At 41.5% G+C, this 23,915-nt stretch overlaps 1 protein-coding gene across 2 annotated transcripts in view; it reads left to right on the forward strand.

Annotated features, from left to right (window-relative positions):
* Nucleotides 1-23,915, forward strand: part of LRP5 (LDL receptor related protein 5) — a 274,633-nt gene that overhangs the window by 146,165 nt on the left and 104,553 nt on the right. For both annotated transcript variants that reach the window (XM_054026734.1, XM_054026735.1), the window contains exons 6-7: nt 939-1,335; nt 1,863-2,034. In XM_054026734.1, the coding sequence (XP_053882709.1) occupies nt 939-1,335; nt 1,863-2,034 (569 nt within the window). The remainder of the gene's footprint in view (nt 1-938; nt 1,336-1,862; nt 2,035-23,915) is intronic.

Here is a 23,915-nt window from a genome sequence, read left to right on the forward strand (position 1 = left end):
GGGTCTACACTGCAAAGAAATAGGGCACAAACCCTGCATATCCACCTTGACTTAAGCTCGGACCCTAAAATGGATTCTGGCAGGCCCAATCCTTTCAACCCTACCCTAAGGATTAGCGCTCTCTGTGAACCGGGATCCTGTCCATTTGCTGGACCAGGAAGAAGGCCCTGAACCAGTTTAAAACCAGATTATTTATCCAAAACCCCTTTATTTATCCAAAAACTAGTATATGCAGAACTTTCCAAGGGGGTGGTTTCTCTGAAGATGTTACAACCTGAGTGAATTGGCCTAATCACCCCCTGCTCTTCTCCTATTTATCCTTCCCATGGAAATGCGTACAATTTCACATCTTCCACATACACAATTGTATTTTTAATACAATGGACCCCAAAGGTATTAACCTAATTCAATAAAGTTAATTCAGGAAATTGTTAGTCTGTTACACTTAGGAAAATAGGATTTGATGTAAGAGCCAGACTTCCAAGGATGGCTCCATGGAACATCGGTTCAGAAATGCAGCTTGGTTTGGAGGGGATGGTAGTAGCAGCCTCAATGCAATACCATTCCTCGCTCTATCCACCCATACAGCATGGGTCCCTAAACCGTGTCCCACTGAGTTCTCAAGTGCATCATGTGGTGCTCAATGGAACTAAAGCCTGTGGCATGTGGGGTTGTATCTTTGTCTTAAACCTGAGGCAAATTAGGTGTAGTTCTTAGGGGTACTGGCAAGTTACTAATGTGTGCCCCTTACCTGGGCAATATTTGGGCACCCCTGAAGTGAGGTACACCTCACATTGTTTTAATCGCAGTACTCCTTTGTTTTCTGTGCGGCAATCCTTCTCTGTCATCAGACTGCTACATTATGGTTTAAATATGCTTGTGACAGATGAAGGAGCACTCTATAGTTGCAAAATTACAGTGTTAATGCTCTTTCCCAGGTGCAGAGGAAGTCTTGCTGCTCGCTAGAAGGACAGATTTGCGAAGAATCTCCTTGGACATGCCAGACTTCACTGACATTATTCTGCAGATAGACAATATCAGGCATGCGATTGCAATAGACTATGATCCTGTTGAGGGCTACATATACTGGACTGACGATGATGTCCGGGCTATTCGTCGGGCTTACCTTGATGGTTCTGGAGCACAGACCCTAGTGACCACAGAAATTAATCATCCTGATGGCATAGCAGTGGATTGGGTGGCAAGGAACCTGTACTGGACTGACACAGGAACAGATCGCATTGAAGTAACGCGGTTGAATGGGACATCCAGAAAGATCCTTATATCGGAAAATCTAGATGAACCTAGAGCAATAGTGCTAAATCCTGTGATGGGGTGAGTTTTTTGTTTTTTGTCCCTCCCCTCCTGTGGTGGATTTTTCTAAGAGCTTGTTAACCCCATCTTCAGTTCTCTGAGACTATAACAAATAGCAGATTATTAGATGTTGGACATATTAGCCAAAGAGCATATGTGCTAGTGCTCCTTGTCTCGTGTCAAAATCATTGCCTTTCTCCCTGTCCTTTGATGTGCACTTACATAACCACCAGCCATCACAAGCTTCTGTATCACAGAACTTTGCATAGCCTGTTTGGTTGAACTGTGTCAGTCTTTCCTTTATCCCCTTGTTTTATAGACCGTACTAAAGAAGGGTATCACTGCCCATTGTGAGGAACCTGTTTTTTTAATGCTCAGACCTTAGGTCAATGTCACTACCTGACTTCGAGGGGAGTTCATTAGTCTGATTACTACTCCTGAGACTAATAGGGAAGAGTTTTCTCACCAGCTGGAACAAATCCCCAATCTTAATAGCAGAGGCATACTGTAATCATATGCAATATGCATTTAAAGCTTTTTTCCTACAGCTACATGTATTGGACGGACTGGGGTGAAAATCCAAAGATCGAATGTGCTTATCTGGATGGCTCAGAGAGGAGGGTCCTAGTGAACAGTTCTCTAGGTTGGCCTAATGGCTTGGCACTGGATCTTGAAGAAGACAAACTCTACTGGGGAGATGCAAAGACAGACAAAATTGAAGTAAGTAATAAACATAACTTGTGTATTTCCAGACAACTAAGGTAAGAACTATCTTTTCACGCAAGTTTAAGACTTGGACTTTGGAGGGGGTCCGTTGTCCCATCGATATGGAAACATATCTGTGACAGAGATTGACACTTTATATTTTCTTTAAAAAAGGAACTGCATATTTGGTTTTGAGAACTGTGTTCTGAACTGGCAAAGTACCCTGGTACCAAACACCATCACTGTGCTGTATCATCATGCAAGCAAGGGAAAAGAAACTGGAATTTACTACTAGTGCACACAGTTTAATAAGCATAATTCATTGCTTTTAAAGTCAGAGGGTGTGCCTGAGGATCTTGCAAACAGTGAAGCATGCTTGAGTATAAAAACCATTTTTGAGTTGGCATTGGTTGTTGGAATAGTTGTGTTTTGAAGTACTAGATGCAGAGTGCCTAGCTGAACACTTGAGTGGCACAGGGTGGATGGAAGGCCTTGATGGGCCATATTTCACAGCACCTATGACTGTAGTATCCAGGTGTATTTTACTTGATCCAACTTGAAAGTGTTAGACAGAGAAGGGATTGTTTCTAATGTACCATGATATTTGAAATTCCATTCTTCTGACTGGCTACGTAGAAGTCCATGCAGAGACCATAGCAGTTCAGCAAGTGGGGAGGGACTGAAAGCAAGGGAAAATCTTCCTCGTTGAAATATAAATAATTATGCAGTTTATTTTTGACAGACTCCTTAATAGTGAAAACACGTGAAACTGATAAACTATTGTGTGATTATTTTTCCAAGAAGCAACATTATTAAAAAATAATGCAATACGTTCAGCCCACTCTGTTAAATACAGTGGAAAAGGCTTATGTTTGGCCAGCTTGGACACCTCTGTTCAAGGTGTAGTAATGTATATATCCAGTTGTAAGGAAAAGCCCATCCAGGAAGGAAGCCGCTGAGCACTCCTACAAGTGATCATTTCAGACAGAGAATCATTGCTTAACATTTGAGAATTGGTAAAAGCAGGATTCTAAGGAGGCATGGTTGATTGGCTTTGGCTTGCAGATAGACAGGATTGAGACAGGATAGACAAGACACATTCTCTGCAGTTGAAGAACTCAAGGATCTCAGTGTGGAGGATGCCTGGAATTACTTTGTCAACGTTGCAAAAACTGCCTGAAGCCAGCATCCCAAGGAAGGGGGAAAATTTGTAGGGAAGGGTTGCAAACCAAACTGGATCAACAAGCATGTCAAACAGGTATTAAGAAAAAGTAGAAAGTTTACAAGGAATGAATCAGCAAGGAAAGCTACCTCTTGGAAGTCAGAAAATGTAGGAGACAAATGAAAACTGCCAAAAGCCAAGCAAAGCTGGACCTTGCAAAGGAAATTAAAACCAATAGTAAAAGCTTCCTTAGTCATGTAAATAAAAAGAAAATGAGGAAAGAAGTGGGACTGCTAAGAACTGACGATGGGGTGGAGATTAAAGGTAATCTAGGTCTGGCCTAACCCCTAAAAATATACTTTGCCTCGGTTTTTCGTAAGGGTAATGAGGAACTTGGAGGTAGTGGCAGGGTGGGTGATGGGAATAAGAATATAGAAGTAGAAATTATCACATCTAAGGTGGAAGTAAAACTCAAAACAGTTTAACGGGACCAAATCGGGGTCCCAGATCATCTCTATCCAAGAATATTAAAAGAACTGGCACATGAAATTGAAAGCCCAGTAGTAAGGATTGTTAATGAATCTGTAAGCTTGGGAATAGTACCCTATGACTGAAGAACTACAAATATATTACCTCTATTTAAGAAACGGGGGAGGGAAGTGATCCAGAAAACTACAGGCCCATTAGTTTGACCTCAAGTGTATGCAAGGTTTTAGAACAAATTCTGAGAGAGAGTGTAGTTAAGGACATAATGGTAAAGTGTAATTGTGATAAAATACAACATAGATTTACGAAAGGTAGATCGTGCCAGACCATCCTGATCTCTTTGAGAAGATAACTGATTTTCTAGACAAAGGAAATACAGTAAATGTAAATTACGTGGATTTCAGTAAGGCATTTGATACAGTTCCCCATTGGAGAAGATGGGAGATTAATATGAGAATTGAAAGGTGAGTAAGGAAATGGTTAAAGGAGAGACTACAATAGATCATGCTGAAAGATGAACTGTGAAGCTGGAGGGAGGTTATTAGTGGAGTTCCTCAAGATCCGTTTTGGGACCGATCTTATTTAACGTTTTCAATAATGACCCTGGCACAAAAAGTGAGTGTGCTAATAAAATTTGTGGATGTCACAAAGTTGGGAGGTATTACCAGTACAGAAGAGGACCAGAATATCCTACAAGAAGATTTGGGCAACCTTGAAAACTGGAGTAATAGATATAGGATGAAATTTAATAGTGCTAAGTGCAAGGTCATGATCTTAGGAACTAACAATAACAGCTTTTGCTATAATGTGGGGATGTGTCAGTTGGAAGTGACAGAGGAGGAGAAAGACCTGTGTGTACAGGTTGATCACAACATGACTATGAGCCACCAATGTGATGTGGCCGTGAAAAAGGCTAATGTAATTCTAGGGCGCATCAGGCAAAGTATTTCCAGTAGAGATAAGAAAGTGGTATTGTCATTATACAATACACTGATGAGACCTCATCTGGAATACTGTGTACAGTTCTGGTCTCCCATGTTTAATAAAGATGAATTCAGACTGGAACAGGTGCAGAGAATGGCTACTAGAATGATTAGAGAAATGGAAAACCTACCTTATGAGAGGATACTTAAGGAACTTGACTTTTTTAGCCTAACAAATGAAGGCTATGGGGAGATATGATTGCTCTCTATAAATACATCAGTTTTTTTTTAAACATGAATTAATTCTCTTGTGCATGTGTTTTTTGCCTAGAATGGGTAACTTACATGGTTGACCAATGCACAGCCTCTGGCATATAAACTGCTCCTTGGATTGTGCAACCAAATGACACTAGCCCAGGGATCTCAAACTCGAATCACCATGAGAGCCCCATGAGGACTAGTACATTGGCCCAAGGGCCGCATCACTGGCACCTTTTCATATAAAGATACAAAAGCCAGCCCCCCCACCCTCACTCCACCCCTTCCATGAGGCCCCACCCCTGCCCCAAATCCCTGCCTCTGCCCTGCCTCTTCTCCACCTCCTCCACTGAGCGTGTGGCTCCCCACTCCTCCCTCCTGGAAAGCTCTCAGCGCTGCCAAACAGCTGTTTGGAGGTGGGAAGCACCTGGAGGTAGGCAGAGGAGCGGGGATGCGGCGCGCTGGGGAGAAGGGGAGCGGGGGTAGGGGAGCTTGGCGGCCGCAGGAAATAACCCCGCGAGCCGTGTGTTTGAGACCCCTGATCTAGCCCAGTAATCCTGTCTTCCGACAGTGGCCAAAGCCAGGTGCCCCAGAGGGAATGAACAGACCAGGTAATCATCAAGTGATCCATCCCATTGCCCATTCCCAGCTTCCCATGATCCATCTTTCCCAGTATGTTGACTCCAACAATTGCTGGTGCCAGCTGCTTTCGAAGAAAACACAAGAAACCATATAGTAACGACTATGGAATAACTTGCCCCAGGGAAAATTTCTTCCAAATCCCTAATAATTAAAGATTGGTTTATGGTCTGAAATATGGTAATTTATATTCCTTCCAAAATTCTTGTTTTTAAAAAATCCTTATAAGTCTGGCTGTTCTTGCTAGCCATATCAATGTCCTTTTTGAGTCTTGATATGCTCTTCGCCTCAATGGCATCTTGTGCCAGTGAGTTCCACCAGCTAATCATTTGGGGTCTTCAGTACAAAGTACGTGCTTACTTCCAAAAGAATGTTAGGAAAATAGTTTGAAAATTAAAGGCATTAAATAATTATTATTAATTAATATTATCTTTGACTCAAAAAGGAATTCTCCAGGGAATTCAAAATGGCTTTAAAGTAAGATCTTTAGGTTGGGGAGGGGGAAAACCTAATGAATTTTAATTAACCGATAAACAGAATTACAAAACAGAATGTCACACAGGAAACGAACTCAGACCACACTGTTGGAGAGAAAATTGTCTACATTTTCCAAAAATCAGTTTAAATGTTTTCTTTCTTAAAATTTGACTTAGTTCTCTCTGAAAGAAGTCATTGACTGGGTGCTTGTTGTAGCCGTCTCAAATTTCTGTACAGAAGCCCAGGAAAAGCAATATAAAAACTTGATAGTTGCCAAGGTCTGTGATGTCCATTAGGCCTTCAGGTCATGCAGTGAAGTAATACATGCAGCATTCTTGGATGTACACAGTCTGAGGCACTCTGAGGTAGGTGTAATGTCTAGGCCCTCATCCCTTACTGGTGTTTATCCAACCTGTTCTTTAAAACCTCCAATGATGGGGATCCCACATTCTCTTGGAAGCCTATTCCAGAGATTAACTATCCTTATAGTTAAAAAGTTTTTCCTAATATCTAACCTAAATCTCCCTTGCTGCAGATTAAGCCCATTACTACTTGACCTACCTTCAGTGAACATGGAGAACAATTGATCACTGTCCTCTTTATAACAGCCCTTAACCTACTTGAAGACTGTTATCCACCTCCCCCTAGTCTTCTTTTCTCAAGACTAAACATGCCCAGTGTTTTGTAACCTTTCCTCACAGGTCAGGTTTTCTATGTATGTGAAGTCAGACTATAGAATATAGATAGCAGGATTCTCAATTGTATTTTAATAATTTATCAGTAATGTTGTTCCTCTTTTTTTTTTAAACATGAATTCATTCTCTTGTGCATGTGTTTTTTGCTTAGAATGGGTAACTTAAATGGTTGACCAATGCACAGCCTCTGGCATATAAACTGCTCCTTGGATTGTGCAACTGAATGACACTAGCCAATATCTCCGGTCCCAGACACAACCCCAGGAACCTCCATCTTGCAATGTCCAGTTATGCCCGCTGGACGCTGCAAGCTTATATGAGTTCATCAGTTTAACAAAGAAATTGATATGTGCCAGGATTGTTATCCCAAGGGGAGTCCCTGACATGCTTCAAACCAAATGCACTACTTCAGATAGAATAAACAAATTGATTTATTAATTACAAAGATAGATTTTTAAGTGATTATAAGCCAAGTCAGATTTGGTCAACTGAAATAAAAGCAAAACTTACTCTAAGCTCCCCCGTTTCAGAGTCAGGTGAGCATTACCTCATCGCAGTCCCAAACTGACCAAATGAAGGGAGGTGACTCACTCGAGAGTCCAACAGATCCTTTGTTTTTGCCTAGGCCAGTGTCCTTTGTTCCTGTGAGGTTGGGCTGGGTTTGTCCCATACATGCCCTGATGAGGTGTGAACTGCCCCTCTGCTCTTAGAGAGTTTTTGCCTGGGCTTGCTTTTCAGCCTTATAACTATATACATGAAATTACAACCTATAACATTACCATAACAACAATGCTCAAAGGGTCCTGTGGCACCTTTAAGACTAACAGAAGTATTGGAGCGTAAGCTTTCGTGGGTGAATGTCCACTTCATCAGACGCAAGACGCGTGCCACAGGACCCTCTGTTGCTTTTTACAGATTCAGACTAACACGGCTACCCCTCTGATACTGAACAATGCTCAGTGCATCATGAACCTTCTGAAGACACCCAACACGACAAACTTTGCATTGGATACTATACAATCATATTATAAGGATGAACGTGGGGGTGCTTGGTATTCCCCCAAGGTACAGAACGTCACACCTGGTATTTTAAATCTGAGTAGTAGGCTGCTAAGCCATGACTTCCCTTTGCAAACAAACACTCCTCCTTTGAGGCTAATTGGATTTTGTTAGATGTTTGCAGTCCATCATCCAGTAGTCACCTATTTGGACACCAGTGTCCCAGACTTCTAAAGCAGTGGTATATTTTTCAGAATACCTTTCCTCTTTTCAGCTGCTTTTTTAAGCTTTAGGAGCAGTGAATGTCTCAAATATTTCTCTTCTTCCATACATCCATATGCACATGTACCCAGATACACTAGTCTTGCTGTGTAGAAACAAAACCTGACTAAAACTAAACTATCAGCTGTTCCAACTGTGGGCATGATCCCGCAAACACTTATTATACAGTGTAGTGCTCACTACTGAGAATAAAGCTGTTGAAGTCCATAGAAGAGCTCAGTTCTAAGTACTATGCCGGGGAGTAAGAGTTGTTTGCAGTGTCATGTCCTGTGTTGAAAACATGCACAGCTCTGTCTGTAACCATTTATAAAAGTACTGTAGATAAGAGATAAGTGAAGCTTTAAATTTGTTACTTATGCAGATGCTTTTTAGTTTTAAGAAGAAAAGTGAACATGGGTATTTCTGTCTTCAGTATACTTTGCTGATGTAGAGTATTTTAGTTTTGCAAGGGCTTATCGTATGATCCCTAGGAAGGCCTTATGATACACGAAGTTCTTAAACAGTGACTAATCTTCATGCAGCTTGGAAATTTGACATGTAGAAACATCTGTCCTGTTTTGTTAGGCTTTAGATTCGTAATGTGCTGTGGGTTTTTTTGGTTGCCCCTCCCCCCCCATTTTAAATTTTTTTACCAACAGGTTTGCTATTGCTTTTGGGTGTTGTAGTTAACAAAACAACTTAAAAAAAAAAAAAAAGCACCAAACTATACAGAAGATACCAAACGGTGTTGTAAACCAAGAGAATATGTTCTTATTTGTGTGTATAAAACTCCATGTGGTGAAAACAGCAGTTACTCTTTCCTGGCAGAAATCTTCCCATCTGCAGTATTCAGCTGTAATACAAAGGGCCCAGTCACTTCACAAGCAGTTTATATCCTGAATAAACCATTTGGCAAGACTTGTCAAACTTTGCGTGACAGCAGCCTATGGGGCTTTCACTGCAAATTTGGCACCCTGTGGTAACATTGTTTCCAGCTTTTAAAATTTTTTGCTTAGTTAGTTTGGCAGCGTCTCAAGCAAAAAGAAAAGAAAAAAAAAAAAAAAGGGCAGCTAGATAGTAAATTGTGAATCCTGTCTTCTGAAATCATTCCCTCAGATTCAGCTCCCACAAGTAAAGGGTGTAAATGAATCCAGAGGAAACTTTGGATTTTATTTACAGAGAAAAACGTACTTTCCAGGAACAAACAGTAGATTAATAAGGATTACAGGGTTCCAGCCGAGAAAGAAGCAAAGAGCCAGTGGCATCCACGTGTAGAGTTTCCTAGTTCTCCTTAAAATCAATTTTGTGGTTAGCCAGGATTCCTGTGTACAATTTCTTCAACATTCACTTAAAGTGCCTAAGGTATAACTGCATAATTAACAGTTACTGAACTCTCAGGTGCCTGTTATGTATGCATCTTATTTAAGTTTGTAGTGAGGCCATATTTTTAGATGAAATGCTATGAAGAATCTTTTTTTTTTTTTTTTTTTTTTTTCCCTCTCTGCTTTTATATTTGTTCGGCTTTTTTTATTGACAAATGCCTTGCATTTATCTTCACAGAAGAATCACACTTCATATGTAGGAATTTTCTGTGGTTTTGTATGATGTTGAAAATGTCTGTGAAGCATGACACTAAGTTACTACAGTCAGGTGACAGTCCTGCCCTCCACCTGAGAACTTTCCAAGACACACTTGTTAACAGCGGAAAGTAGAGATAACTAGAATTTGATTTTTGTTCCAGTTTATATTCAAAGTAGTGAATTACTTTGTATGACATTTAAAATATTTATGTAAATTCTGTGGAATATGGGAAATGGGCTTACAGAGAAGGGTAGCATCTGAAAACATTTTTATTGCTAATATATTTTAAAACTGTTTTAAAAAACAAAACAAAAAAACAAACCAAAACCTGACCATTCTTCAAACATCCCTAATTGGAACTTATTTTTCTATTTGCATGATGATGGGCTGAAAAATTAATGTGTATTTAGTTCGTACATGAAATTGTTCCTGATATCAAGTTATCAGTTTTGTTTTTTACCCCCTCCCCTTTTTTTTTTAAACAATGGATCACTAAAAATATGGAAGGTAGTCCAAATGACGCTGGAATTATTCTTTATGCATTTATAAAAATAAAATGTAGAATGACAAGGATCTCTTAATGTTAAAGGGGGCAAATCTATTTAAAACAGCTAAAACAACATACTAATTAAAATGAAAGAGAAAACTCAGACCAAAATATTTGTCATGTAAAACTAATTTTTTACAAAACCTAAGACAGAAGTATTACCATGGGATTAAAGATTTCTGTTGGTCTTTATACTCGGAACACTAAAATTTCATACATGTGCAAGAGAACATGAAAGTTAAATGGACTAGAAACTGATGAAGAAATGTGAAACCTATTGGACTATTTTCATTGTCCATGCTAAGTAAAAAGCAAACAGTTAGCATAAATGGTGATAAGTAACTTATTTACTTTTATTAATTTAAGGAGATGTTAGTAATGTAGAGGGAATTTTATAATGTTTTTTAAAATGACTTTTAACTTGCCAGTGCACCTTTAATTAAATTAGCCCTAGGGAAAAAAGATCAGTTCTGTGAAAATAGCAGCTAATTAAAATTATAAATAAACTGAAAATCAATGTTTTAATACTTCCTCTCCTAAGATGAAACACAATTTCTCAGTACTGTGTTAAGAGGTTTTGAAATTTTATATTTTAAATGCAGATGCTGAATATTTAAAACATATAACTGATTAATCTTGTATAGTATATTTCAGAATTGGCTACTGAACAAAAATTATAGGACTGTGTATTTTATTCTAGTAGTTTTTTCCTTCCCTCCTGCCCCCATATTAGGCTTTTTGAAGATGTGCTATTACGAACTGGGATGATATTTTTAATGGTGCACAGTGTGCACAGTTACAGCTTTTGTGCTGGTTGGCGTTTTCTGACACTGCTGTCTGGGACTAGGATATATAGTTTGTGGGTACATGTATCTATACTGTCCTCAGTCCATGCACACAGCTCCTATTGCTGTCACTGGAATATGCCTATGTGGTTGGGAGTAGTACGGTGTACTAGGTTAATATTTGGATTTAGTTTATTTCTATGTCCGTTATTGCTGTTCCTTTTGATAGTTTGCTTAAGGAATCCACAAGCTGTTGAACTTCTTGTAGAAGTGTTTTTTTTTTTTTTTTTTTTTTTTTTTTTAATTTGAAATAAGGCCATGCAAGATATTACCATGACAATCAGCTGTGTTCAAGGAGCTGTGTGTTAAACATACATAGGAGTAATCTGTACTGGTAGTTTTGGGGCCATGCTCCCAAAGATTTGCTTAGTGAACATGCCCAGATGTGCATTGCAGAAGGAATATTAGGAGTCATTTGGGGGAAACTAATCACTCTCTTAAAATGTTATTGGAGGATCATTAGAACTATTCTTGGCTTCATTAAGATTAATGACAAATTAGGACTGGAAGGGTCAGTCAAAGTGTAAATTGCTGGAATGTAAGATTTTTGGGGCAGGGAGGAGCTACATCTTGGCCTTGGGGGCTTAAATAATGAATAATACCTGTTGAAGGTTAGGATGGATAAATCAGACCCTTGCTAGTTTTGAAAAATGACATGGTGTAACTTGGGATACCTTTGATGCAAAGGGAATAGGGAGGGCATGTTTGGGAATATGAAAAAACCTGGTTTTCTTGTAAAACAAAAAGACCAACCCTGGTAACAGGACCTCCTTGTTTGAGAGAGACTAGCATGTTTCTGGAACACTGAAAGATAGATAGGCTGTTGCTGCAACTTACAGAGACAAAACATTCTAATACCTAAGGTTTTCATCTTCTTTTAGAGCAGGGGTCGGCAACCTTTCAGAAGTGGGGTGCCGAGTCTTCATTTGTTCACTGTAATTTAAGGTTTCGCGTGCCAGTCATACATTTTAACATTTTTAGAAGGTCTCTCTATATAAGTCTATATTATATAACTAAACTATTGTTGTATGTAAAGTAAATAATAGTGCAGCGAGGTGGGCGGGGCCGGCGGCTGGTATCCCAGGCTGGCAGTGGGCTGAGCAGGGCCAGTGGCTAGAACCTCAGACAGGTTGCCGGCTGAGCGGGGTTGGTGGCCAGGACTCCGGCTGGTAGGGGGCCAGTGGCCAGAACCCCAGACTGGCAGCGGACTCAGCGGGGCTGGTGGCTGGGACCCTTCTGTCCGTTGGCTCCTGCCAGCTGGGGTCCCTGCCGCCGGCCCTGCTCAGCCCACTGCCGGCCTGAGGTTCTGTTCATCCAGGCCAGCAGCAGGCTGAGTGGCTCGGCCAGCAGCGGGCTGAGTGGCTTGGCCCGCTGCCAGTCTGCGGTTCCGTCCGCTGGCTCCTGCCAGCCGGGGTCTTGGCTGCTGGCCCCGCTCAGCCCGCTGCCAGCCGAGGGTTCCGTTCATCCAGGCAGGCAGCGGGCTGAGCAGGGCCGACGGCTCTGGCTGGCAGCAGAGTGCCACTAAAAATCGGCTCGCGTGCCGCCAGTGGCTGACCTGTTTTAGATGATTAAGTAATCAAGCATAGAGCCTAGCTCTGCTTTTTCTAATTATTTGATTAGCTGTGTTTATATTCTGCTTTCTCTTAATTGGGGATTTCCTCTTCATTTTTATATATATATATAATAATATTTTAACCCTGTGCTAAATTAACTTTATTCCATTTTAAGAAAACTGTAATTAGATGTGAGGACTGTTGGGAGACTGTGCCTTAAATAGAAAGAACATGAATTCTGACCTCACAGGAGGCTCAGTGAGCGGTGAGGTAATGGGCTTCACCTGGTCAAAAGAAACAGGGGTTGCAATTCCCTTCCACGAACTATGTAGCAAGGAGACTGTCATACATAGGTCATTTGGAGCTTAGTGAGAAAACTGTCTAGATGAGAGATTCTTGATTCTCTAACTGTGATAAGTGTACCACTGATAGTATGTGAGCTTGATATTCCATCTGTTCACTCTACTCTACAAGAATTTTTTAAGGTGGTGGTACGTTAACCAATAAAATTCGGGAACTGCTGGTCTATAGATTTATTTGGACCTTCCCACAATATAATCTACACTAGTCTGTTGTTGTCTTCCTCGAAGACAATTTACACTTTTGTTAGTGTTACTGTCTAAATCATAAAAACCTTTAACTCTTGTCAGTTTTCCATGGTGTGTAATATATAGTGTTTTTTTTTAATTAAAAAAAAATCTGACTCAAAACCTGAGATCTGACACTGACAGTTTCTAAATTTGACCTTTGTGGAATCCTCTGGAATTACTCCTTCATATGTAGCTTTACTATATTTATCAGGAGGAAATCCTGAGGATGTATTAAACTTCAAAGTTGAATTATTTGAGTGTTGCGCTCTTGAGCCTCTCCCTCCTCAATCAAGAATTATTTTAGGCTTTCTGACACAGGGTGGATTGACTTAAATCAGTGGTTTAAATCACTGATTTTAATAATGGTTTAAATCAGCAAGCAGGAAACCTGGATTTAAATAATTGCTTTTAATCTAGTTTGACGTTTGTACTTTTTAGTTATTTTCCTCCAGATATGTTGGTTCTCAATGGTTGGTAACCATTAAAATATGTTGATTTGCAACTAAAAATAACCTTTGCACTAAACTTGATGCTTCCATAGACTAACCAAGGGGATACACTATATCTATACACATTTATTAAAGCAATTATATAATTTAATTCATATTTATTCAGATTCTGAATTTTTACATTTTTATGTTAGAAAGTGGTTAATGATGCATTTTATATTTACTAGATAAAGATTTTACTTGTTTATTATCTGTAGTAAGTGAATTGAAGTGATTATTTCTGGTCACCATATCATTCAAGATTTTAGAACTAGTAGATCTCATCCTCTCACACCAAGTTTTTATTCATAGACTGAAAGAGGAAAACAAGCGTTTCTGCTTTTTCAACTCCCAATGGATTTCTTACCTCTGAATGATCTAGTAATTGAACTGAACTAGTTGAATTAATTGAAATGAAGAAAATATTCTGTGGACTGCAAAAGAGGCTACCGCTGTCAAAAACTGATATAGTACTTCAACAAACTCTGATTCTAGCTTTAGTCAGTGACTTCCACCAGTTCAATGATTTAACTTTCTTCAAAACCTCAGCAGCTAACATTTACTGCTTAATATAATTTTTATATTTAATGTAAATTATTTTAATAGATTATAGTAAGTTTAGGCCTTAACATATTTTGTCAATTTCAAATAGGTTTATTTAAAAAAATAGTTTATATTTAATTTAAATTATATATAAATTTTATATATATATAAAAAAATCAATTTTTGTAATCATTCCCCCCTCGACCCTTATTTTCATCTGACATCAGGTCGCCTTTTTCCACTCCTTTAGAGAGACTTCTACTTTGCTACCTTATTGAGAGCTGCTTTCTGTATTCAAAAAGTGTAATTTTACATTTACTTTGGTTATAGCCACGCTTCTTTGCCTGCTAAGTGTAGAAATTATGTTGGAATTCCTTCATCTTCAGTATGTGTTCCCCATTTCCTTGTTCCATATGGGAAGCCCATGTATATTCTTACCTGAAAAAAGTGTCAGGTATGGGTCTGTAGTATTTTCAATGGTTAGGAAAAAGCATTCTCTAGATCAGGCCCATGGGTCGCATGCGGCCCACGGGGGCTCACTGTGCGGCCCGCGGGCAAGCGGCGGGGTGGGGCTGTCGGGTCCGCCCAGGGCCGGTGCAACCACTAGGGCGCCCAGTGGTTGGGGGCGTCCGGGATTTTTCCTCCCTCCCTTCCCCTCACGCAGCACGGCTGATTGGGCGCCTGGGCCTGATTTAGCTGCTCCCGTTGGTCTCCAACAGGCAGAGTCACTCCCCCGCTTCCCCTCCCCCCCCATCTCAGCATTGCAGCACTCTGCAGGGGAGGGGCCGTGTGCTCTGTAGCTTGTTTGGTTTAGCTCCACATGGAGCGGCATGGTGGTAAGGGGGTCCCAGGGGGCAGTCAGGGAGCAGGAAGAAGGTTGGATGGGTCAGGAGTTCTGGGGGGGGGGGGCTGTCAGGGGGTGGGGAGTGGTTGGATGAGGCATGGGAGTCCCAGGGGTTTGTCTGGGGGCGGGGGTGTGGATAAGGGTTGGGGCAGCCAGGGGACAGGTAGGGGGGAGGGTCCTAGGGGGGCAGTTAGGGTGGGGGGGTGTCAGCAGGGGGCAGTCAGGAGACAAGGAGCGGGGGGTGGGTTGGGGGTTCTGAGGGGGGTTGGAAGTGGGAGGGAATGGATGGGGGCGGAGCTCGGGTGGGGCTCTCCCCCTGTCCTCTTTTTTGATTGTTGAAATATGATAACCCTAAAAAAGCAGTGCCCTGGCTTGGCAGGGAGGAGCCGCCTTCCGAAGGCACCGGAGAGCCAGAGCATCGGCTTGCAGCGGCAGCGAGCCCCAGCCATGGAGGAGCCAGCGTGGCACGGGGGCAGCAGCCCTGCAAAGGCGGCAGCACCGCTAGCAGGGAGCAGCCGCGCCCCCCCGACCATCCTGCCCAGGCTGCGGCCTGGCATGCCCTCCCCCCCCGGGGGCTCCTGCAGGCTGCAGCAGATGCATGCGGTCGGCAGCCCCCGTGCGCCCCCTGGCTCCCCCGTCGCCACACTCAGGCTTTGCAGCTCCGGGGCATGTGAGACGCTGGGGTGCGGGGCCCTGAGGCTGCTCTGGGAGGGGCAGCGGCAGTGGTGGCTCACACTCCCGGAGCCGCAGAGCCCAAGCGTGGTGAGTGGGCAGCTGGGAGGTGCATACGGGGCTGGCGCCCGCATGCATCTGCTGCAGCTTGCAGGAGCCCTCCGGGGAAGGGCATGGCTGCTCCCCGCTAGCCGCACCGCCGCCTTTGCAGGGTTGCTGCCCCCCTGCACTGCGCCGGCTCCTCCATGGCTGGGGCTCACCACTGCAAGCGGGACACTCTGGCTCTCTGGTGCCTCCGGAAGGCAGCTCCTCCCTGCCGAGCTGCTGCAGCGGCCCAAGCCCAACCAAACCAGTGAGTGGACTCGGGGCAGGAGCCGCCAGGGTGGGGTGGGGAGGGGAGGGGAGGGCTCGCGGGGGAGGCTGTGCACCCTCCAGGGGAGTTCAGGGGCGTGGAGGGGGGAACCTGGTCTGGGGAGCAGCCCCTGGGCACGGCTGGCCCCCAGGGTCTATAAAGGCTCATTGGGATTTGCCCCTCAATGAACCGGTGTGTGTGTGTGTGTGTGTTTCGGGGGGGTCTGGGAGGTGGTGTTTCGGTGGCCTTGGGCGGGGAGGGAGTTTTGCCCTCAGGTGTTTTCTTTGGAGTAATATGCCCCTCGCCACTTTATGAGTTGTGCAGGCCTGCTCTAGATGACTTGTAATCTTGAGCTTTTTAGGTTTGCATGAGATTAGAAGATAAATTCAAGTCAAGTTAACTATATTAATAACTTTCTAGTGCTTAAACTTCATAATATCTTAATCTAATTAATGTGTTTCTTTACCATATCATTTGCAAAGTAGCTGTCAGGACTTTTTTAATTTGTTTTTTTAAGTCTCTTGCCCTTTTGGCTTCTGTTTCCTTCCCTTCCCTTCTCCCTTCCAAGAATAATACAGAATGCTGCCATATGGTTGACTTCTGACCCACAGGAAAGATAAGGAGTTGCTGCTAGCATTGCTCCATGAATCACGTTTACAACAGGAGGGAAGGGAGCTGCAAGGAATTTATTTCTCTTATAAGAGGTTGGGGACAAGTTCTTTCTATGTGCACGTACCTTCCATCTTTAGTGTGTCCCACGTTTATTGAAGCTGAACCTCCCTGCAGTAAATCAAAAACCCGTCCCCAGGTTACTCCTTTAACTCACACCATTTTAGTAGGGCAAGATGGGGGAAACTTGCTCTGCCATTGTTCTGCACCCTTCCTGGCTAGTCTCACACTTTGGAAAATGCTACATTAACGTTATACCTAAGATAGAGATTTTCAAGGTAAAATTATACATCAGTGGCTCTCAGTCTTTTCAGACTACTGTACCCCTTTCAGGAGTTTGATTTGTCGGGCATACCCCAAGTTTCACCGCACTCAAAAACTTGCTTACAAAATCAGACATAAAAATACAAAAGTGTCACAACACACTATTACTGAAAAATTGCTGACTTTCTCATTTTACCCTATAATTATAAAGTAAATTGATTGGAATATAAATATTGTACTTGCATTTCATTGTATAGAATATAGAGAAGTATAAACAAGTAATCGTATGAAATTTTAGTTTGTACTGATTTGACTAGTGCTTTTTATGTAACTTGTTGTAAAATTAGGCAACTACCTTTGAGGTTGATGTACCTCCTGGAAGACCTCTGTGTACCCCAGGGGTACGTGTACCCTGGTTGAGAATCACTGCTATAGAGAACTCAGTGCCATGAGCTTCACGTGTTGGCTCAGAGCAGAGATTTGGAGTTTGTGCCGTTTCAGCTGTATCTTTCTAGAAATGAGATTTCACACTGCCATTTTGCAGCATCCTAGAAATAAAAGCTGGAAAAGGCCAATTGGGTTGTCTCTACTCACTAATTTGCCAGAGTAGGACTGAATTGTATTCATGAATGCTGTGTCCAGTCTCATTTTTAATGACTCAAGAAAGGGGGCTTCAGACATTTCCCTTGGGACATTACTCCACATTTTTGTAGAGGCCTCACAATTAGATATTTTCCTAAATTTTCTTTTCCTTAATTTTTTCCCATTATTTGTTGCTAATTCCCTCTCCCACTCTTACACCAAAACAATGCACCACGCGGTTTTTCGACAGAACTGAAACTCGCAGAAACACATCATTTTTGATAAAACTTTATTAGGAAGGTTTCTCAGCCTAGAATAGAGGGACAGACTTGCCCCTGAAAACCCAGTGGTTAGGGCACTCGCATTGGAGGAGGACAACCCAGGTTCAAGGCCCTGCTCTGAATTGCTGTTCTCAGGGGAGTCTCTCTTTTTCTTTGCTTTTTGTGAAAAATTTCAAAAAGTCTCAGTTTTGTCCCAGTGGGCAACAGGAAGAACATATGAAATCTCAATTTTTTTCATGGGACAAGAAAATAGTTTCCCACCCAACCCCATTCAGGGTGGTATAAAACAATTTCCGTTTGTATAGTGCTTGGGATAGTTCGGGGATAGTTTGGGGTGAAAAGTGTAGATATTATACAAATATAGGATTTAGTTAATAGCAAATGCAAACTTCTGGAATCCCTTACTAGCAGTAGGAAAAATCCCATCACATTGGTTAAGGTAAGAGTAGCTATCAGTAATTTGAGTGTGTTAAAAAAAACAAAAAAAAAAAAAAAACCCAAATACAATAATGTAGTACTTACTGAAAAGAGCAACACAACAAAATTTCACAGATAATAGAAACCCGGGAAATTCAGTTTTAGGACTGAACTTTAAAAGAAGCCCTTATACTTGGAAGTATACTTAAGAGTTTGCAGGGTTAGGCCACTACATTGAAAGAAGTTTTTGGATCAGGGACTGTGTTCTAGGGGCTTTATGTAGTACATAGTCTGGCTGTGGGTATCTTAAGTTTGAAAAAGCTATTGTTCTGGTTCACTGGCCATATACATCACTGACATCCTTCCACCATTTGATTTGCATTTTTTTCATAAGGGATTTAAGAAGCTAGGAAACAGATTTCTTAAATAAGGAACAGACACTGTACTTGTATGTATGACATTGTAAGGGAGGCTTTTTCATCACTCTTACTTCGCTTTTGTCATGCAAGTGCTGTAATTTCATGATCTAAAATATGTAGGAGGTTTGTATATGTAGATGGCTAGCAAGTGACACGTAGATTCAATGGAGAATGTGGCATGATGACTTTTGGTATGTTTAGGGCCCTACCAAATTCACAGCCATGAAAAATGCAGTGAAATCTGGTCTTTTGTGTGCTTTTACCCCATACTATACAGATTTCACGGGGGAGACCTGCGTTTCTCAAATTGAGGGTCCTGACCCAAAAGTGAGTTTTAGGAGGGTCACAAGATTATTGTAGGGGGGTTACGGTATTGCCACCCTTACTTCTGCGCTCCTTTCGGATCTGGGCGGCCGGAGAGTGGCGGCTGCTGACTGAGGGCCCAGCTCTGCAGGCAGCAGCGCAGAAGTAAGGGTGGCAATACCATACCATGCCATCCTTACTTCTGTGCTGCTGCTGGCGGCGGCTCTGCCTTCAGAGCTGGGCTCCTGGCCAGCACCGCCGCTCTCCAGCTGCCCATCTTTGAAGGCAGCACCGCCACCAGCAGCAGCACAGAAATAAGAGTGGTAGTACCACAACCCCCTCACCCCATAATAACCTTGCAAACCCCACCCCCCCCAACTCTTTTTTGGGTCAGGACTCCTACAATTACAACACCATGAAATTTCAGATTTAAATAGCTAAAATCATGAAATTTATTATTTTTAAAATCCCATGACTGTGAAATTGACCAAAATGGACCGTGAATTTGGTAGGGCCCTAAGTATGTTGTTTAATCAGGATTTTAAAAAATCTTACAGTGTGCTCCTGAACAAAGGCCATTGTTTTTGTTACAATAACAAAGCCATTGTTTTTATAAGTGCAAGGTATTCTAGTGTTTGTGATCACAGAGCTGACACTTTGTTATACATGTCTAAGATTGTCACAGGATGTTCCCCCCCTCTTCACCCCTCTCCTCCCAGGCATAACTGCAGGGGCCGAATATTACCTTCAAGTTACTGATACGAATTCTTAGCTTTAACGCTACTGAAGGTTTTTTTTACTGGGAATAGAGAGATGCACAATATAGATAGTGTATATATCAGGGGTCGGCAACCTTTCAGAAGTGGTGTGCCGAGTCTTCATTTATTCACTCTAATTTAAGGTTTTGCGTGCCAGTAATACATTTTAACGTTTTTAGAAGGTCTCTTACTATAAGTCTATAATATATAACTAAACTATTGTTGTATGTAAAGTAAATAAGGTTATTGAAATGTTTCAGAAGCTTCATTTAAAATTAAATTAAAATGCAGAGCCCCCCGGACCGGTGGTCAGGACCCGGGCAGTGTGAGTGCCACTGAAAAACAGCTCGCATGCCGCCTTCGGCACGCATGCCATAGGTTGCCTACCCCTGGTATATATGTAACACATAGCAAGAGTCCAAGAAGGACTAGACAGTTATATGGGTAAGGACGTTCAGAGTTACAGAAAATGCTTTAAGAATTTGTGGAGGGGAGAGAACTTCATGCGTCAGGGTTTAAGCCAATCTGTAATGATTAGGGAGTAGGATAAGACACTTTTTTTAGGGGCAGATTATCTCACATCTGCCTACTTTGGGGTTTCTTGCAACTTCCCATGGGAGCAGCTGATTGTTAGAGGCACTAGTCTGATCAAGTGTGGCAATTCCTATGTTCCTGTACAACGCACATTATAAGTGGATAAAGGTGTCCTGTAACATGCATTTTAGTTCAGAGTTACTTAAGAACCTTAGTGCCAAAAGCCTTGTCGACATTAGGGAAATCTTTGAAGCTGAAGCAGGTCAACACAGCTTTCAGTGTCATGTCCTCTGACCCCATTGGGAGCAAATCTAATCAACACAGTGCTAAAAATACTGCTGGGAGCCTGTGTCTGCCTATATTAGGGCTCCTAAGTTTGCTCACACCAGTTTGGCAGAACCAGTGTTAGCAACTGTGGGAAATTTAAAAAAAAATTCTCTAGTGTAGATGAAGCCAAAGTTGTGTGTGTCTCTCTAGCCCTTCTAAAGATTCTTCGGTGCACTGATGGAATAGCTGTCACTCAAAGGGAAGACTTCCTTTACTGGTTTGATTGACCAGAGTCATCCTGTGGGAAAGGAAGCTAACTTATTCTAAACTGGAGGTGACCCTTGCCTTTTTTTGCTAGCAATAAAGACATAATAGGGGCCTAGTTAGGGTTTAGTGGAACCCCCACAGCCATCTGCACACTTTATTGGCAGAAGTGGCTTTCACTTGAACTTGCATTTGACAAGTGTTTTCTGTCTTTCTTTCGCATTCAGAAGGGTCCTTCAAAGCCAACTAATTGAAATGCTCACACCCCCCTCCCTCCTTCTCACAGATTGGCTTAAATTGTAGGGCACTGGTATTCCGTGTTAATGTGCAAAAATGCACACAGTTCTAAAGCTGCACCCCTTTTTTTTTTCCATAAGAAAGTTTGTAAAGCACTCTAGCTTAATAAATTAACAGAAAAAGGGTTTTTGGGGGGAATGTTTCTGTTGCCTGTTGCATTGCTGCCTCCCTCCCTCCTCCCTCCCATAGTCCTGGACTTTTTGAAATGAAACACAAATCAGGTCCCCGGGATAAAAGGTTGTGAGTATGCCTTGTGGCATTTGGAATGAGACTATTCACTGCCTGAATGACTATAAATAGAAAGCTATGAGCTGTGTATTTCTCCGCTCAGGCTCCCTGTAAAGAAGCGCCCTTCCCAGTTAAGGGTGACTTTTGAAAGAAACCTTGTTCCTTGTGGTGAATTGAATTGCTTCAGGAATTCTTCTCCTTGCAGCTTGAATAAAAGGCGTTAATCTCTAATTTATTTCTCCTTTTAAAGGCAGTATTCTCCATAATAAATGTATATTCTTGGCCATGTGGCCAGATATGCCTGTCTCGTCTGCAGAGTTTCATGTAAAATTCTGAATGCAGAACAAACATTGTTCCCTGCATTTTGTTCCTGAAAGCTTTCTTTTGGCTTTATTCCAGCTGTCGGCTCCTTTTTATCTTGTATTCATTCTTCAGTAAGAAGGCTAAATTAGTGGCACTCAGGTTTTTAAGGTTTGTGAAACAGAATGGGAATTGTGATTGATTTTTATTATAAAAGATTTGGTTCTCCCAACAGACTTCTGATGTTGCCGACATAAGAACCCCAATAGCTTACTGTTGCAGTCTTCAGACGATTTTTTGGCTGATTTGGCTGTTATAAATGCTCAGAAATCCCCTATGTTGTGTAGTTATGCAAATTCAATGTCATAGATTTTTTTCTCTCTCCTTTTGGAAGTGCTGTTAGTCTTGACACCAAGTATAGAGTGTGTGTGGGGGAATAACTGATTGGTTTGAGAGCTGGCAATGTTCAAGACTCTTGTGCCAAAGTTACTGTGTTTTCAGTATCTAACACTGGTGTTTTCTGAAATATTATTTTGAAAGTTGCCTTTTCATTTTATACTCAGACCTTTTGTTTCCCAGTTTGTATGCCCTCCAGTGAGTTCCAGGGACAGGTTTTCTGTGTATCTTCTTTCTCCGTAGTCAGCATATTGACAGAAGAGTTCTATATATTCCCCTCGTGTGAGTTCATTATTTCTGAGTTCTCCTACCCTTAATCTTTTTTATGATTATGAAAGTTTACAATTCAACATTATCTGGTCAAAAACTTTACAGTCCCTGTTGGAAATATATATTTTCTTTTAATTAGGGCTAACATAAAAGTGAGAGAGAGAGAGAGAGAGGCCTATCAGACAGGAATTAAAACATGAAAATAATATGAATTTTTTGGTTATCCCTTTAACTGAACAACAAAAAAATCAAAGTTCGAAAGACCCTGTGCTTTTGAAAAATGCTCTCTCCATCAGCCCAAGGAAAGCAGACGAAAGGATTTCCAAGTAAGCTAAGAAAAGAGGAGGCTGTAATTTTTAATTTCTCATTAGACCAGTAATCATGATCATCATTTCACTAATTGGATTTTTCCTTTTCTGGTCGCTCTCTCTCTCTCTCTGACACACACTTTTTAGGAAGTTGCATTTAAATTGGTAGTTTCCTTCCCTTGATCCTAGCCTGTTGGATATTTTGATGATGAAAATCTTTTACATTTTGTATGCATGCTGATTTCAGTGTGATGCTCCATATGTTTTGCTTGTCACCTTTTATTGCATGACTTCCTTCACCTAAGGGGGCCCCCTGCTGTCCGTTTGCATTGGCAGCTACTGTACGTATTTCTGCTGCCTTTTCCCTTTCTGATTTTCCCTTGGGAGCCTGCTGTGAACCATTGTATGAAGACATTGGATTCTTTTCTGTCATTTCCATTGCCTTGTCTCTGGTTACTTTGTCCATTATTTAGGCTTATTTTGTAAACGTCACCCCCCATCCATTCATAGTTGTAAAATTTGCCTGTGATTATTCACAGCTCCACTCCGTCTGTTACATTTTTTTTTAAACTCTGGTTTTTTTTAACTTCTTGATCCAAGCTGACCTTCTTTCACAGGATATTTTACCCTTGTGAACCTCTTCTGGATGGTTTAAAAATTTTTTTAAAAAAATCACTCATGTTTTGCCAATTGTTTGTTTGTCTGAATTTCCTTTGGTTTCTTGGCTTGAGTTGATGTTACTTATAAAATTCTTTGTAACTTAAAAAAATAAATAAAATGCCTGATTGAATGTCTCTGAAATTATTTTTAATAATAGTGCTGCTTACAGAATACTGTATCCTCAGTTTTGATTGAAGTATTTTTATTTTAAAAAAAGGTGGAAAATCTGTAAATTAAGGGATACAATTTGTAAGATGGCTCCAAGACAGAACTTGTGATTAAAATGGCAACGCTTCTGCACCCTTTCTCCAGTCATAAGGTGTTCCTATCTTTTATTAAGCTTATATTGAATGTTCTAGTGAACCTTTGAACTTATGAAAAGATTAAATTTGACTGTAGCAGTATTGTTGACATATGTAGCTACTACACTGATTGGCACTATATGAAAATGTAAAATAGGTGGTACTTACACAGACTTCCAAGGAATAAGAAGTGGTGTTGGTGACTTCATTAGCTGGTAAACTTTCCTGTGAGTCAGCCCCAAACTACTGCCCCAGGATTGCACTAGAGTGTGATGTTCTGCTTTTAGATGAGACATGAAACCCAAGGTTCTGACCATTTTGTTGTCTGTTAAAAATCTCCTGATACTTTTCTAAAGAGTAGAGGTGCTAAGGCTAGTATTCTGGCCAAATTCCATTGTTGGTAATGGTATTGTGTGTCCCTAAATTGGCTACGGCTTTAAGCTGTGGTGCAGTGCTGCTGGG

The sequence above is a fragment of the Malaclemys terrapin genome, chromosome 4, assembly GCF_027887155.1.
Source record: "Malaclemys terrapin pileata isolate rMalTer1 chromosome 4, rMalTer1.hap1, whole genome shotgun sequence".
NCBI lineage: Eukaryota > Metazoa > Chordata > Testudines > Emydidae > Malaclemys > Malaclemys terrapin.